This window comes from Acanthochromis polyacanthus, chromosome 13, assembly GCF_021347895.1.
Source record: "Acanthochromis polyacanthus isolate Apoly-LR-REF ecotype Palm Island chromosome 13, KAUST_Apoly_ChrSc, whole genome shotgun sequence".
Classification (NCBI taxonomy): Eukaryota; Metazoa; Chordata; class Actinopteri; family Pomacentridae; genus Acanthochromis; species Acanthochromis polyacanthus.
In genome coordinates, this window is record NC_067125.1 from 29,996,926 (window position 1) to 30,011,551 (window position 14,626).

The 14,626-nt window shown below is 39.4% G+C and overlaps 3 protein-coding genes across 4 annotated transcripts; 2 read left to right on the forward strand and 1 right to left on the reverse strand.

The window, feature by feature from the left end:
• The first annotated feature begins 1,239 nt into the window (after positions 1 to 1,239).
• LOC110969072 (olfactory receptor 13H1-like) lies at positions 1,240 to 3,688 on the forward strand. Its single transcript, XM_022219104.2, has one exon. It carries the CDS (start codon positions 1,243 to 1,245, stop codon positions 2,176 to 2,178), a length of 936 nt encoding a protein of 311 aa, XP_022074796.2. The 5' UTR covers positions 1,240 to 1,242; the 3' UTR covers positions 2,179 to 3,688.
• A 667-nt stretch (positions 3,689 to 4,355) lies between these two features.
• chrna10a (cholinergic receptor, nicotinic, alpha 10a) lies at positions 4,356 to 8,898 on the reverse strand. 2 transcript variants are annotated; one of them, XM_022219110.2, is made up of 5 exons: positions 8,503 to 8,898; positions 7,364 to 7,509; positions 6,740 to 6,894; positions 5,746 to 6,278; positions 4,356 to 5,411 (listed from the first exon to the last, which is right to left on the reverse strand). In XM_022219110.2, exons 1-5 carry the CDS (start codon positions 8,561 to 8,563, stop codon positions 4,711 to 4,713), a joined length of 1,596 nt encoding a protein of 531 aa, XP_022074802.1. In that variant the 5' UTR covers positions 8,564 to 8,898; the 3' UTR covers positions 4,356 to 4,710. The 2 variants fall into 2 exon arrangements, with proteins under 2 accessions (XP_022074802.1, XP_051813917.1); XM_051957957.1 differs by lacking the exons at positions 6,740 to 6,894; positions 8,503 to 8,898 and having other exon boundaries at positions 7,364 to 7,473.
• A 138-nt stretch (positions 8,899 to 9,036) lies between these two features.
• Positions 9,037 to 11,452, forward strand: LOC110969076 (post-GPI attachment to proteins factor 2-like). The gene is made up of 6 exons (XM_022219111.2): positions 9,037 to 9,320; positions 9,486 to 9,659; positions 9,973 to 10,222; positions 10,521 to 10,627; positions 10,726 to 10,834; positions 10,964 to 11,452. The coding sequence occupies exons 2-6, from the start codon at positions 9,492 to 9,494 to the stop codon at positions 11,092 to 11,094; spliced, it is 765 nt and encodes a 254-aa protein (XP_022074803.1). The 5' UTR covers positions 9,037 to 9,320; positions 9,486 to 9,491; the 3' UTR covers positions 11,095 to 11,452.
• The last annotated feature ends 3,174 nt before the right edge of the window (positions 11,453 to 14,626 follow it).

The following is a 14,626-nucleotide window of genomic DNA, read 5'->3' on the forward strand; positions in this document are numbered from 1 at the left end:
CCTGTTGGTATTAAAATGGTTAATATGCTTGGTTTGATTTATAAGAGGGGTTAAAATAGATATAGAATGACAGAAATTGATGTTTGGAGTGTTCAGTCACCCAAGACTCTTTAACATGAGTCTCAAGACAGCAATTATCACTACAGACTTCCATGTGTCATATAGAAATCTGACCCCATGGAAATCTGACTGGTCACTTTTCTATATAGAATTCTGACTCTGTGTCACTTTTCTATATAGAATTGTTACCCCTGGGTCACTTTTCTAGTATAGAAAACTGACCCGTCCCGTAGAATTGTGACCCCCTATATGAAATTTTAAATTTTGCTAATAAAAATGTTCTGCTATACAAAAAGCATCTTTTCACCATCATAGCCAATAATTTACGTATTACGTACTATGTATTATGCTAGTTAAATGTGATGTTTTGTAACCTAGGTCACTTTTCCATGCTATAGAATATTGACCCCACTATGTATTATGCTAGTTATTTATTATTTTCAATAATGTGTTGTAAAGTTTTCATCCAGTCTCTCTTATATGCTTTAAAGTATTGGCCCTCATGAGTTTTCCTACAATCTTAAATATTATTATTATTATTATTACATATAATTATTATATTGAAAAATATCATGTATTTGTAAAACACAATAATATTAGTTTAATTTTCATGTGTTTAAATAATTTTTTACAGAATAATTGGGGGTGGGTCACTTTTCCATTGGGGGGGTCAGAATTGTATAATAGAAAAGGGTCAATTTTCTATCTGACACCGGTACATCTGGGAATCGACAAGGGGGCTTGCAGATTTTAAAAAAGAGGGAAAAAAAGTGCAAATGCGGAAGACAGTGAACTGATGTCAAATGTTGCCCATCGTGAAGATAAAAGAAATCCAGATCGGACTGCTGACTTGGGATTCACTCCTCCACAGACGAGGTAGGATAACTTACAACACTGTGACTCTGCCTGACCGTAGGTTTTGTTGATCATTTATAGTAAATATGTGCAGAGAGAAGGTCAGCATCATTGTAATGTAATATCTGCTACCACTTTGTGCTCATGTCAAGCGAACATAGAATTTGTTTGTTTGTTTTTATTTGGACTAGAAAAAGCATTCCCTAATATGCACTAAAAAATGTTTTCTGTTTGTATTTTTGCTGTACATACAAAGAGTATATGTGTAATTATTTCATATCATTATTTAATTTAATCTTTTTCAGATTCTCCGTCAACTTAAACAGGATGGAAAGAAACTCAACAACTTCCACCGATATCCTGGAGATCGAAGGTTTTGACATCTCTCCGGAGTTCATGTATCCTCTGTTTTTCTTACTGCTGTTTGCTTACTTTTCCCTGCTTTTTTCCAACATTGGAGTTCTGGTGCTCATCATCACTGAGAAGAGCTTGCACCAGCCGATGTACATCCTCTTCTGCAACCTGTCCATCAACGACCTCATAGGCAACACGGTCCTGCTGCCTCGGCTGATGGCTCACATCATTTCTACAGAGCGCTTCATCACCTACAGCCAGTGTGTGGCTCAGGCTTTTCACAGCCACACGTTTGGATCAGCCTCACATATGATTCTGGTCATCATGGCAATCGACAGGTACGTGGCCATATGTCACCCCTTGAGGTACAGCTCAATTATGACCACCAGAACTGTAGTCGGGCTGTCAGCAACCGCATGGGGAGTCTCCTTGGTGCTTGTTTCTGTTCTGATTGGTCTCACAGTGAGGCTGTCTCGCTGCAGATCAGTTATACAAAATGCTTATTGTGACAACGCATCGCTGTTCAAGCTCTCCTGTGAAGACGTCTCCATTAACAACATCTACGGACTCGTTTTCACTGTGCTGCTGTTCTCTTGCTCAATCGGAGGCATCGGCATCACCTATTTCAGAATCGCTCTTATATGTTGGATGAAGAAAAGCAAGGAGTTGAATAACAGAGCTCTGCAGACGTGTGCGAGCCACCTCGTTCTTTATCTCATCATGCTCTTGTCAGGGTTTTTAACAATCATATTGCATCGTTTCCCAAAGTACCCCAATTTAAGGAAGATTGCATATATTTTGTTTCACGTTGTTCCTGCTAATTTAAATCCAATCATTTATGGCATGCAGACGAAATCATTACGCCATAAAATCACCCAGATACTGCAGAGAAAACTGACTCCAATCTAGTCTTCTGTTCATACCGAGGCTTGAATATTAGGACATGCATGGTTAATTATGTTCACTCACTACACCTGTTTTAAAGCCTGTATGTATCTGCTCCAGTGGAAACAATCAGTGTTTAGTTACGTTGCAGTGAAATGAGAATGAGTGACAACACTAGTTTGTGTTGTTCAATGGACAGTGATACACATATGTGCAACCGAAGCTCTGTTTCAGCCCGTGCTCTAGAAATGCAGCTGAAGTCTGGTTTGTGTTCTTTAACTAATTTTGATTATTGCAAAACCAACAACATCTTAAGTTGTGAAATCATTTTGCATACTCCATGCTCATGTTTTCTGCCACGTGTCTAAAATAAAGAGCTCTTACCCAGAACGGAAACTCTACAAAAGTTGTCAATGATTACTTCTGTACAACAACACAATACAAAAAGTCTAATATTATTGTTTATATAATGTCATGCATTGCTTAATTTTAGTTTATGAAAACTCCATGTGGTCATTTTATTTAGTCGGCCTCCTTTTTATGCCACTCTAATATGAATACAGTTTTGCTTTTCAAGTTAGTTATAGTGTGTCTCATTAAAGATGTACAGACCAGTAACAATGCAGAGTAGCTGATTTCATGAATATATGAATTTGTTCAACATTTGTTAATGATGACATTAGTACATTCTATTCTTATGTGATCTTTTTGATTCTTTATATTATTACTCATTTCTCCATCATAGTAATGACTCCTGTTCTATTTTGTTATACGCCAACGCTGTCGACTAGAGATTATTGTCGTCCACATATCAGAATTCTTTCCCTGGCAGCAGAAATTTACAGGTTTGACTAAATATATTTCTAAATGAGAAAAATTGTAGTAATACAGTTTTCATCTTTGTACTGCCCACATGGGCCTTAATAATCCGGATCCAGTTGTGTCATTGAGTTGTACAATTCCACAATGTCAGTGCATTTTAGTGCATTTTTAACATCTTTCAAATCAAGTTTTGTTCCGCACAGTTTTGTTGATTAAACAGTCCATCTACTAAGGACTTTCTATGACACTGTGGTAGCCTCTGCTTTCCTCTACGCTGTCGTCTGCTGGGCCCCGGGCAGCACAGAGCGGGACATGAAGACACTGAACAAGCTGACCAAGAGGGCCAGCTCTGTCCTGAGCTGCCCACTGGACTCTGTGATGGATGTGGGTGAGAGGAGGATGTTGACCAAGCTCTCATCCATCATGGACAACAGCTCCCACCCTCTGCACCGGACTGTAGTGGAGCTGAGCAGCTCCTTCAGCACGAGACTCAGACACCCTCAGCGCAAGAAGGAGCGCTACCGCAGGTCCTTCATCCCCACTGCCATCAGACTATATAACACTACTGTGTAGTTGTTATTATGTGCAATATTTATTATCTTGTTCTTGCACTTTCGTGACTTTTGCACTCCTCTGTTTTTTGTTTCGAAGAGCCCTGTAACGGTAAATTTCTCCTTTGTGAGATTAATAAAGTCTATCTTATCTTATCTTATCTTATCTTATCTTATCTTATCTTATCTTATCTTATCTTATCTTATCTTATTCTCCTTCGTCAGTCAGATTAAAGAGAAATATCCCATTTTGCAACATAAAGACCAGGGATAATGCACATAACAGCAAATGGCTGCACTCCAGGGATTTAACGGATAATCCATGTGAGTTACAATGAGACATTGTTTTCTTTTAGTCAGATTTTTTTTCTTTTTCTTTTTTGTGCAGAACTTTACCTGATTGTGTTTCTGAACACGTTGAATCTCCTGTAGAACTGGGTCATGCACTTCCTCTTTTAGTGATTGCTGTGCTATTATAAATAATACAGGCTCATGCCAGTGTGTGTATTTTTGTATTTATTTTCAAAATTAAATTAGATTTGTCAGATAAAAAAAAGTATCTAAAATCCCCTCAACCTAAGCCTGGCCTCACTCTCTCAGGCAACAACAGAACACGTTTCAGTAACATCATTTTGTACTGTACCTGTTTGCTTTTTAATTTGTTTCAGGGGTTTTAATTTGTTTCAGAGACACAGTGTCACTAACAGGCAAAAAATAATAATGAGTTAATATTCAAAATTTGGTAAGCAATAGTGGATTTCTTATTTATTACTAAAGTTTTGGATTTTGCAAATCTCTGCTAAAAAGAAATAAATGCTTCTCTCTATATAAAAAAATAATCAAGATTTTATTTATTTAAAGAAAAACACAAAAGTGAACAGTTGTGAAAATTCCATCATTAAAAAAATGTTGAGTTGACAACAAGCTTGTTATTTTTTGGGTGAGCGTAATAAATTTCACACAGCACAGGGGCAAATGTTGTTAGTAACAACTCAAAAACACCGAGTCTATCAAAGATCTAAGTCTACTCTTACATAAATCCACAGTATAAAATGAAATATCCTTCAGGATGTACCATCTCTAAGATGTTGGTGATTCTAAATGTGTATTAAATTACTGGATAATACTTTCTGCAATAATCTCTGAGTTATGTACACCATTTGACGTCTAGATTGTTCTAGAATTAGATGACTTTTCCCATGATGAGAAGGCTCATTAGAAACACCATAATGAAAAATATCCACATGAAGAGGCGATCTAAAACTTTGGCCACCTTCTTCCACTCCCCTGTCCTTTTCTGTGTGGCTCTCTGATCTCTGTAACAGTTGGCGATGTACTCGATGTTACGCAGCAGCAGCTTCTCGTTGCTTTGGCTGCTGCAGGGATTCTCTCTGTCTTTTCTCTCTCCGTCGCTCACTCCTCCCTTCCTGTATCTCCTCGGACCCTCTGAGTCGCCGTTGTCCATGCTCATGAAAATGTCGTTCTTCCAGGTGCTGTAGTGGCTCGTTGGGTTCTTCCCTATGGAGCCGATCGGACTCATCACCTGATCCATGTCTTCTCTCTCCTCTGTGGTCACAGAGGCCACTCTCTCTTGTTCTTTCTCCATTTTGAAGGCGCACTCCTCCCTGCTTGGTCCTGCCTGGCCGTTCATGGTGCAGTTGGTGTTCTTGACAGGCGGAGGCTCTGGTTTCTCCGTCGGGGGTGACATGCAGTTCTCCCCAACTTCATAAACAAAGCACATCCTGGCCAGGTACTGCAGAATGACTTTCTTGGCCCACTTGGGGACAGGCTTGGCGTCTGGGCCACAGTAGTGTATGTTCATGATGAAGATGGTCAGAGCAGTGGAGGCCGTGATCATGGTCATCGTTGCAATGTAATATTTACCTGTGGAAGGAGGCAGTTTTCAATTTAGCTTTGTTTCTGTAGCACAAATTCACAACATATGGCATCTCATAGCACTTCATAGATGTTAAACATGGAACAGAGAACCCAACAATCCAAAGTTGCTTTTCGACAGAACCACCCTTCCACAGAATCGGGCTCAGGGAAGGCGGCCATCTGCCTCGACTGGTTGGGGTGAGAGTGGGGATGAGGGGGTTGGGAGATAATAGACAAATAATGCAAACAGAATAATGAGCATTTTGGAGAAACAAGACAAGGAAATCAACACACAGAGCTGCAGGATGCAGTCCTGACAGGGTTTGTCATTTGAACTCACCAATAAGCGGCACACTCTCAGAGGGCGGCATGATCTCTGCAACTAAAAGCTGAAAGACAGTGAGCGCCAGCATGACGGTGACGCCCAGAGAAACCTTCTCTCCAGAGTCAGCCGGCAGGTAGAAGCCCAGTGGAGCCAGAAAAGAGATCATCACACACGGTATGAGCAGGTTGAAAACGTAGAACGAAGCTCTTCTTTTGAGTTTCAGTGTGTAGGTGACGTCTGGGTAGGGCTCAGCGCAGCAGCCGTACAGAATGATGTTCCTCTTAGCTGGCATCCCGAGCACCTCCCACTCCACGTTCTCCACCAGGTCGGCCAAGTCGGCGCTCTCCATGGCGTTCAGGATGTCCAGCTGGTTGCCGTTGTAGGTCCAGGAGCCGTACGTGAACCTGCACTGCTGAGCGTCGAAGGGGAAGAAAGAAACGTCCACTCTGCACGAGCTCTTGGTGATGGCCGGGGAATCCCACATTATCTGGCCATCATGTCGGATCACCACGTTGGTGTCCATGGAGCCTGTGAAATGATCGTCTGCACTGGAAAACAAAGAACGCTTGCATGGAAAACGAAATTAGAGAAACACTTTTCTCATTCACGGCTAATGAGTTTAACTTTATTTACCGGAGAATCATTTGAAAAAGACATTTGATCAGAAAACAAAGGCACAAGTACACCAACTGAGAACAGAGTCAACACATTCTGGAGAGTTATACTCGTTCCTCAGTATTTTGTCTGCGTTTTATAACTTTTCTGAATGCAACATCTGCTTTTTTTGTAAGTACATGGTTAGCCCACAGCTTGCCCCCGGAATCATCTTTTTTCTTTTCAGATGGACTTTTTAAGTCATATTCCTTGGGTATAAAAAGCAGACAACAGGCCTGGAAACTCCTATAAATAACTGCTTCAAGAAATGTCCAGCTTGTGCCTTCAATACTGATCAAAAAAAGCCATCCTGAGTCAACACTCAAATGATTAACCCAATACCAGTCCGACCTACTTGTTATATAGGACTATATCAGGTCTCCATACATAACTACTAGGTATGCGGATGGTATCGAGTCCATCGTAATCATCTTTATCCCATGTGAGGTGTGCATCAACCCACACTTGCCGTATCCATAAATATGCAGTCAAAATTTGGTTTCGCTCATCCTGTAAAATAGTGAGAATCATGAGAAACGATGACAACCATCCATCAGACTGCATAACTCCTCATGGCTCCCCCACTTGCACATGCACACTTGCACTTATTAATTTGCACTTATAAATTCAACTCGGTTGCCCTTTTATGTTTTTATGTTTTATGTTTTTACATGTGATGATGTTTTTATGTGTTTTTTAGGTGTTTCATATGAGCTACAACAATTTCCCTACGGGGATCAATAAAGTATCTATCTATCTATCTATCTATCTATCTATCTATCTATCTATCTATCTATCTATCTATCTATCTATCTATCTATCTATCTATCTATCTATCTATCTATCTATCTATCTATCTAAACAGCAAGAGGGATTAAACACTAATAAGATCAGAGTGGAATTAGAGATGTCATATTAATGTGTGGGGATCTGCATGGATCATTTTCACAATCTTTGTGCCGACACTGTGCTTTTTTACCATGTCGATGATTTGCGACAGTGTAACCTGCAGAGTCACATTCAGGATGGTGTTCGTGTCCTCCACAGGCCTCAGAGCGCTGGTGTAGTTGGTGAACAAATCATTCAGGAGCTTCTGAGCGTATTTCCCATGGGCACACCAACAAACTAGGGCAGGAAGAGAAACACAGATGACATACAACAAGAAAAATGAAGTATTTCCTTGAACGGACGCTGTTAAATGATGATTATTTGTCCAGTTAGTTTCCTGGCCGGTGACATGCACAGCAGCTGATTCCTGCTGAGGTAAAGATGAGGAGAAACATGTAAGTCAGAATTTGAACGAATGGCAGATGGTAAAAGGGGACAAAGGAGAGGATGTCAAGCTAGATTGCCCTTCTGTAAAACTCCAGTAAGAGATCAGGCAAATCTGCCACCGTGTACCAGCAGAGACTTCCTCTGCTAAGACTGCCTATGTGGAGCGTAACATGTGTTGATTTAATCCACTGGACACACAACATATGAGTATCAAAGTGAGCCTAAGCAGGGAATTTAAACATTTCCTGGAAACAGTGATACTGGAATGCGCTCAGCCATCTTTTAAAGTCATTTTTCATGTTTTATAATTGAATTATTCTGTAATCATATCTCTGATTCACCAAGGAAACAACCAGGAAGATGTAATAACAGTTTTAAAATGGAAACGCTGCAATTTATAGTCCAACTTGAGCTTGTTTCCGACATCAACAATGGATTTGGGGGTAGCCAGATGTTAACCCTGAATTGCTGTTTCTGCAAAGCCTCTGAGCTGGATACAAAGAAGGCTGGCGGGATTATCATGAGAGCAAAATCCCTAAACAACTGGTTGCGAGTTTATGGATTCTGGAGGATGGATGGAAATCAGAGAAGGATAAGATGATCTATAAGATATTCAAACAAGGACATAAATAAAATAAAATACAACTGATAAGGACAATATTTAATGCAGATTGTTCTAAAAAATACAGTGATTTTTTGCTCTCTTTCCCAAATGTATTTTGCTTTTTTTTCATGCAAAATCTAAGTAACCAAAGGCAGCAGGCACTTTTGACTGCAATCAATAAAACCAGCCCATTTTATGCATAGTAACGTTAGATATACTAGAAATAAAATGAAACTTACTTGGCAAAATACTGGCACACAGAAACAAGGGAAGTAAAATTTGGATTCTCCATCGTTTCATCTTGCAAATTATCTCGATCCAAGGAACATTTGAGCTGCTCTGCTGCAAACAAGCTGCATGCACCGCAGATGATTTTTGAACTGCAGGCTGATGGTGAATTCAGCAGTCATGTGTCTGAGATGTTGTCCTGCGCAGAGCCGCCAAGTGACTGAAAATAGAGGCGGAGCAGCAGATGGACGGAACAAGTCCTGACAAACGGGCACATGTTCACCTCATTCACACAAACCGCAAGGTACACATGTGTTCAGCGTGTCCTTAATTGCATTTTGGGAGGGGAAAAAAATAAAAATAAATCGGTACTTTGTTTGCTGCACTCCAGCACCACGGAGAGCTCCCACATGCACAGTGAAGCCTGAAGCGCACATTTTCTTCAAATCGCTCATTTGGCCAATCACCGAGACATAATTCAGCATGTGGTCTGTGCATTGTTTCCACCGAAGCATCTCAAGCTCTCTCTCTTTCTCTTCCGGGTACTGCTCGGTCCTCCACCTCCTCCCTGTTTCCTTCTGCTGCCCGCCGCGCAAGGAGGATGTTGCATCCGCAGGCCTGGGTGCATCAGCCGGCAGCAGAAGAGTCGTGAATGCAAACAAAAATGTTTGAGATTTCTGGATGATCGATCCACAGCTCATGGTATCTGGAGGATTCAGCTCCATCGCGCAGGCCGATGCAGTGACTGTTATTGTTGTAGGGTAGTTATCGTTTTGCCTGCGCGTGTAGGTGGAGGAGAAATTATTGGTAAACAGTAAACAGAGTGGAGGTATGTGCAGTTCAGACTTTACAGGTTTACTATGCATGCATGTGTAAGAATCAAAATGTGTAAATGCATGTACGTATGACATATTCTGAATGAGCTCAGTTATAAATCCCAGGTGCATTATTTCGTCTGGAGATGTTTTTAAATCAGACCTTTCACCTGTTTCAGTCTAAGATGCTACAAGGCTCAAACATCTTTGGCCACGAAAGGCCCCTGGTCATCAGGGTGTCATTCGCCACCTGTGTTCTGGTCACCGTGTGCCTCCCACTGCTTGGACTGATAACATGTGTCCTCATATCCTCTGTTTTTCATTTTGAGGATGCTACTGGAACTCACTGCCAGGTAATGACCTTGTTTGGCAAATGTTCAGCCATGTTTCTGTCTCCTGTTCAGCCAGTTTTCCCACTTTGGATCTGTTGCATAAAGTCAAGCCAAAGTTAACTTTATTGTCAATTCTGCCAGGACATAGACAGACAGGCAATACAGTGCAATGGATAGTGCAATAGTGTAGTAGAATACCATTTGACTGGTGTGCAAGTAGATAGATATTTACAGATGTATAAAGCAGTGCATAGGAAACTAAGGAAGCTTTCTATGTTGTGTAATTTTGTTTTCATCTCTTTATCTAAAACCAATACAACATCCTCTCCTTCAGGTTCCCAATTACCTGCCCTCCATTAGTGCTTCTATAAGCCTCAGCCCAGAGTGCCACATATGGCGGTTCTGCATCGGGCTGCACTCTGCACCGAGGCTCCTGGTGGCGTTCACCTACTTCAAATTTTACAAGACACGTTTTGCTGCAAAGTTCCCTGAAAATTCGCTCAGCTGCTTGAACTTGGCCTTTTCCATTTCTGAAAACCTGGGCCTCCTGCTCCTCACATACGTGTCATCCAGTGAGACGTACTGTGAGTAAAACATGTTTTGTTTGCTCTTTGGGAGTGGCTTTATTCAAATATTTGTTTTCCCTTTGAATCTCTCCCTGTAGCCTTTATTTCCCTTCACACAGCTGGAGAGAATATTAGATTAGTTTTGATGGTTTATGGAAATTAAAAGTAAAGTCTTATTTCCAATTTAAACTCTATATCTCAACAGAACCTACATAGTTAAACAGCAGATTGATGCATTGATTAGAAGCTGAACAAATTATTATAATTTCTGCCCTTCACAAATGTCCCCTTCTCCCTTCTCTCTTTTGCTCCTTAGTTGTGCATAAAGAAGGTTTTGTCCTGTTCATCATCAGTTCTCTTATCTACATGTCGATCACCTGCCGTTTATGGAAGGCTATTAAGAAATATTCATTAAGTCCTGAGGTGAGACATGGCAAATCAGCCACTGCATGCTGAAATTTATCATGTTATTTGCAGCATTTCATTCCAGTTAATCGATTTTTTATTTGTCATTTTTAAAGGATGCCAAGTCTCACCATTGGAAAGTACGTTTCTTACTTCTCAACGTGTGCTTCTGTGCTTTTGCTGGATTCTTTTACTGGAAGCACAACATGTACTGTGAATCAGGGAGTAAGTATTGAATCACTTCTCTAAACATTCTGCACTGCTTTAAAAGTAAATACCTATTTGTCCTATTGGTGGTAACACAAAATTGCACTTCAAAACATGTCTATCATGTATCCTTGTTTCTTTTAACAGGTTATACATTTTTCGCTCTGTTTGAGTATCTCGTGGTTTTCTCCAATATGGCCTTCCATCTCACAGCTGTGTGGGACTTTAAGAGCCGGGAGGTCATGGTTGTTTCGTCCTCTGAGGATAAAGACTTCTGACTAGAAACTCAAGGACTGCGAACTGAATGTACAAACACTAAACCACTGGATGAGAACAGCCTTGATCCTGCACAAGAGGAAGAGTGGGATGAAGGCCTTTTCCATATATTTCCATGAGGACGCCTCTTAAATCCTTCAAGTGTGTAGATGTCAGACGACTGTGAACAGAGGATGCACTTGTGTTGCTGTAGGGTTATTCAGTTAGCTGTAAGTGCATTTTTGTGCCTCGGTGTCTCGTTCATGGATGCCTTCGCCTACATGCGATGTGTTATGTAATGTGAAATTTTAACTTTTGTACATTGCACAGCAAATGTGTGGTCATACTGTATGTGTGCCAAAGTAAAGTGACAGTTCTTCATGTGTGTTTGGCTTTTATTTTGAAATATAAAGGACGGATGATTGCCTTCCTCTGCTGCTGTTTCTCCTCCTTAAAAAAACTGTGCTGTATAATCCAAACCTACAGCCGCTCAGTGGCATAAATGCATATTTATATGAACATGTAAGAAAAATTAGCATCCTGAATCAAAATTAATCCTAAAATGTAACCTCATAAATGCAGACGAAAATACTAAAGATTAGATTACACTTCTGTGGTGCCCATGCAACTATAATGTGTGCATTCCCAATTCTGAGTTTTAGATACTAACCGGACCTGGAAATGGTGGATTTTAACACCGTATTTTACAACATTAACCGTCCTGTTGTCATCATTTACGGGCACCAAAAATATTGTTTCCTTGTCTGAAAAAAATCCCAAAATTTCAGAAAATTTGCAAAACCTTCAGGAAGAAAATTCCAAGAATTCCTTCAAAGTTTCCTTTAAAAGTTTTATTTTAAAAAAAGTCCACCAAATTTGGCAAGAAAATTCTTGTAAATATTTTCAAAAAATGAGTAAAAATCTTCCAAAAAAATCCTAAAAATATCTAAAGTGATTACACACACACACACACACACACACACACACACACACACACACACACACACACACACACACACACACACACACACACACATATATATATGTACATCAGTAAAACTTCTAATATTTTCTTTAAGAACATTCACAAAAAAATCAACCAAAATCCAGCAAAATTTCTTGGATTTTGGTTGATTTTTGTGAATGTACTTAAGAAACATTTCAATATTTCTTTTTTCCACCAAAAAATGTTCAAAGATTTCCCATAAATGTTGGAAATGTGGACATCAGAAGTTTCACTGTGAAAATATTTTTTCCCCCACATTTTCAGACTTTATAATGCTTCAGTTTCGATCCGCAGGACAGCAAAAGAGTTAAGATTCCTTCCAAATGAATTTCCACCATAAGCTACTTGCAGTATTTAAGTTTTTTTCTGTAGTAGAAATTCATGCAGAAATTTTCAGATGTGACCTTAAAAATTAATTTGATTTATTTATTTGACATGCCACAATATCAAAAAGCCAGAAGAGAAACTGAAATACACAAAGCAAAGCCTGCTACTTTCTAGACCCTCTGGTATGAAATAAAAGTAGGTATTCCACTAGGACCACAGTGTCAGAGAGGTGTTGATTCATACGTATTGATGATTCTTTTTAAGGGCAGGTAGTGGTGGTGTAGTAATTAATTTGCATGTTTACAACAATAACTAGCAAACACAAATCACTGTGATGTTTCTTCAATAGCTCTGACAGCACTTCACCTCACCTTTGTGAATGTAAAACATTATTATACTTTATGTACCACTGTGAAAAAGCATCCTAATAAGATACTGATGTATCAAAATGGCTCCTCTGGGTGCATACTGTACAGTACAACAAAGGTCGCAGTGCTCTGAAGCCTCGTTGTTTTGTCCAACCAAGAATCTTTCCCCGATGATGCAAGCTTTAGTCAAACACCGGCAAGAAGTTTCATTTTGGCTGCAAGAGCTGGAATCCTTCACAACAAAACTCATAAAACTGTATATTTGTTCTCCCCTTTCTCACATCTACTAAGTTTACTCAGTGTTTAGATCGATTGATGAATGGAAACACCCTCATTACAGACACAACTGTAAAGTCACACGTGGCTAAGATCAATATTATGACATTATCAAGGACTGTTTCCACTGTAAATTAACATCACTACATGGGAAATATATACAAAATCACAAGTAAGGCTTAACAATGAAACAGTTAATTGCTTTGAATACAAATTTATGTCACATAGAACCTTAAAAAATAAAAGGTGGTCTTTAGTTTATAAAGTCTGTGGCTGATCATTGAGCCGGCTATTGAGAATAATCCCTAAAAACTCAACTCTGTGTATCAGAGTAAAATGTAGTAAAATAATCCTTTCTAGCCCCAAAACCTGTGTCATTGCTTCCTTTCAAATGTGTAGATAATTGAAGTCCCTGCTTTCACTCATAATGTGTCTTCTAGCATGCAAAACACCACATGTATATGAATTTCACTAAAAAGAGACCTGAACATGCAGTATTGCAATTTGTGTCAGAGCTGTGTTAAATTATAGGTTGATAGGTTGTGTTTATACCATCATTCAATAAGAGCTGTTTACATTTTATTTAATTCAAACCTTTTTCTGAGCAGACATTTTAACTTATTGTAATAGGAAAAGCACAGGTGTCATTAAAAATAGCAACAATGGCTCTGTAATGTTTAGTTCAATTTGAAATATGTGTGTATGACGGTGAATTCAGTCATTATTCATTTTATCATTTACACTTCTGCTTTAGGCTACTTACATGTTAAAATGTCTCTAAAGAGGCCTGTTATTGTCCACTGGTGAAGATATTTCAGGTAAAACATATCCCTTTCAATAAAAACATGAAAGGTACAGAAAAATTGCTAGAACTCATTGGCACAGCAGCTTTTGATCTTTTGTTTACTCCCAAAATGCGAACATGACCTGAAGGGTTAAATTTAGCCAATGGTGGACTAAAGGTTTTTAAGTTGCTCAGCTGGTGACAAATTCTCAACCACACAGTTAATCCACAGATTTATCCACACGAGTCACATGTGGACTTAAAGGACAATGATCAAACAGTGCGACCAGCACATAGATGCTCCTTGAACCGATGACCATAAAATTTCACCTTAAAATGTAGCTTTATTTACAATGTCATGCCACATTGCAGGACCGTTTTCTAGAAAAAACATTCTGTCATCTGAGACTCTAATGCTATTTGGAAAACATTTTTTGAATGTTGAGAATCCTTTTCCTTTGTTATAATGTAGTTTGACAGCATCCTCCAAACATGTTCTGAATATTCCAGTTAAAACATTATGTCTCAGGTCAGGAACATTAATAAAATAAATATTAATATTCTTAAAATATTTTTAAACATTTATAGAACTTGTAGGTAATGTTAGCCAGTGTTGTAGGAATATTCACTGCTTACTTGAGAGTAAAGGTCGAAAACAGTCCTGTGCCATAGTTGCAGGATATTGCAATGCCTTAAGCTTACCACTAAGTGGCTCACTATAGCTATTTGTTGTAACTTGCAGTATAGACTCCGGCCGTGAGGCGGCGACATTTTCCGACGTTGCACAGTGACTC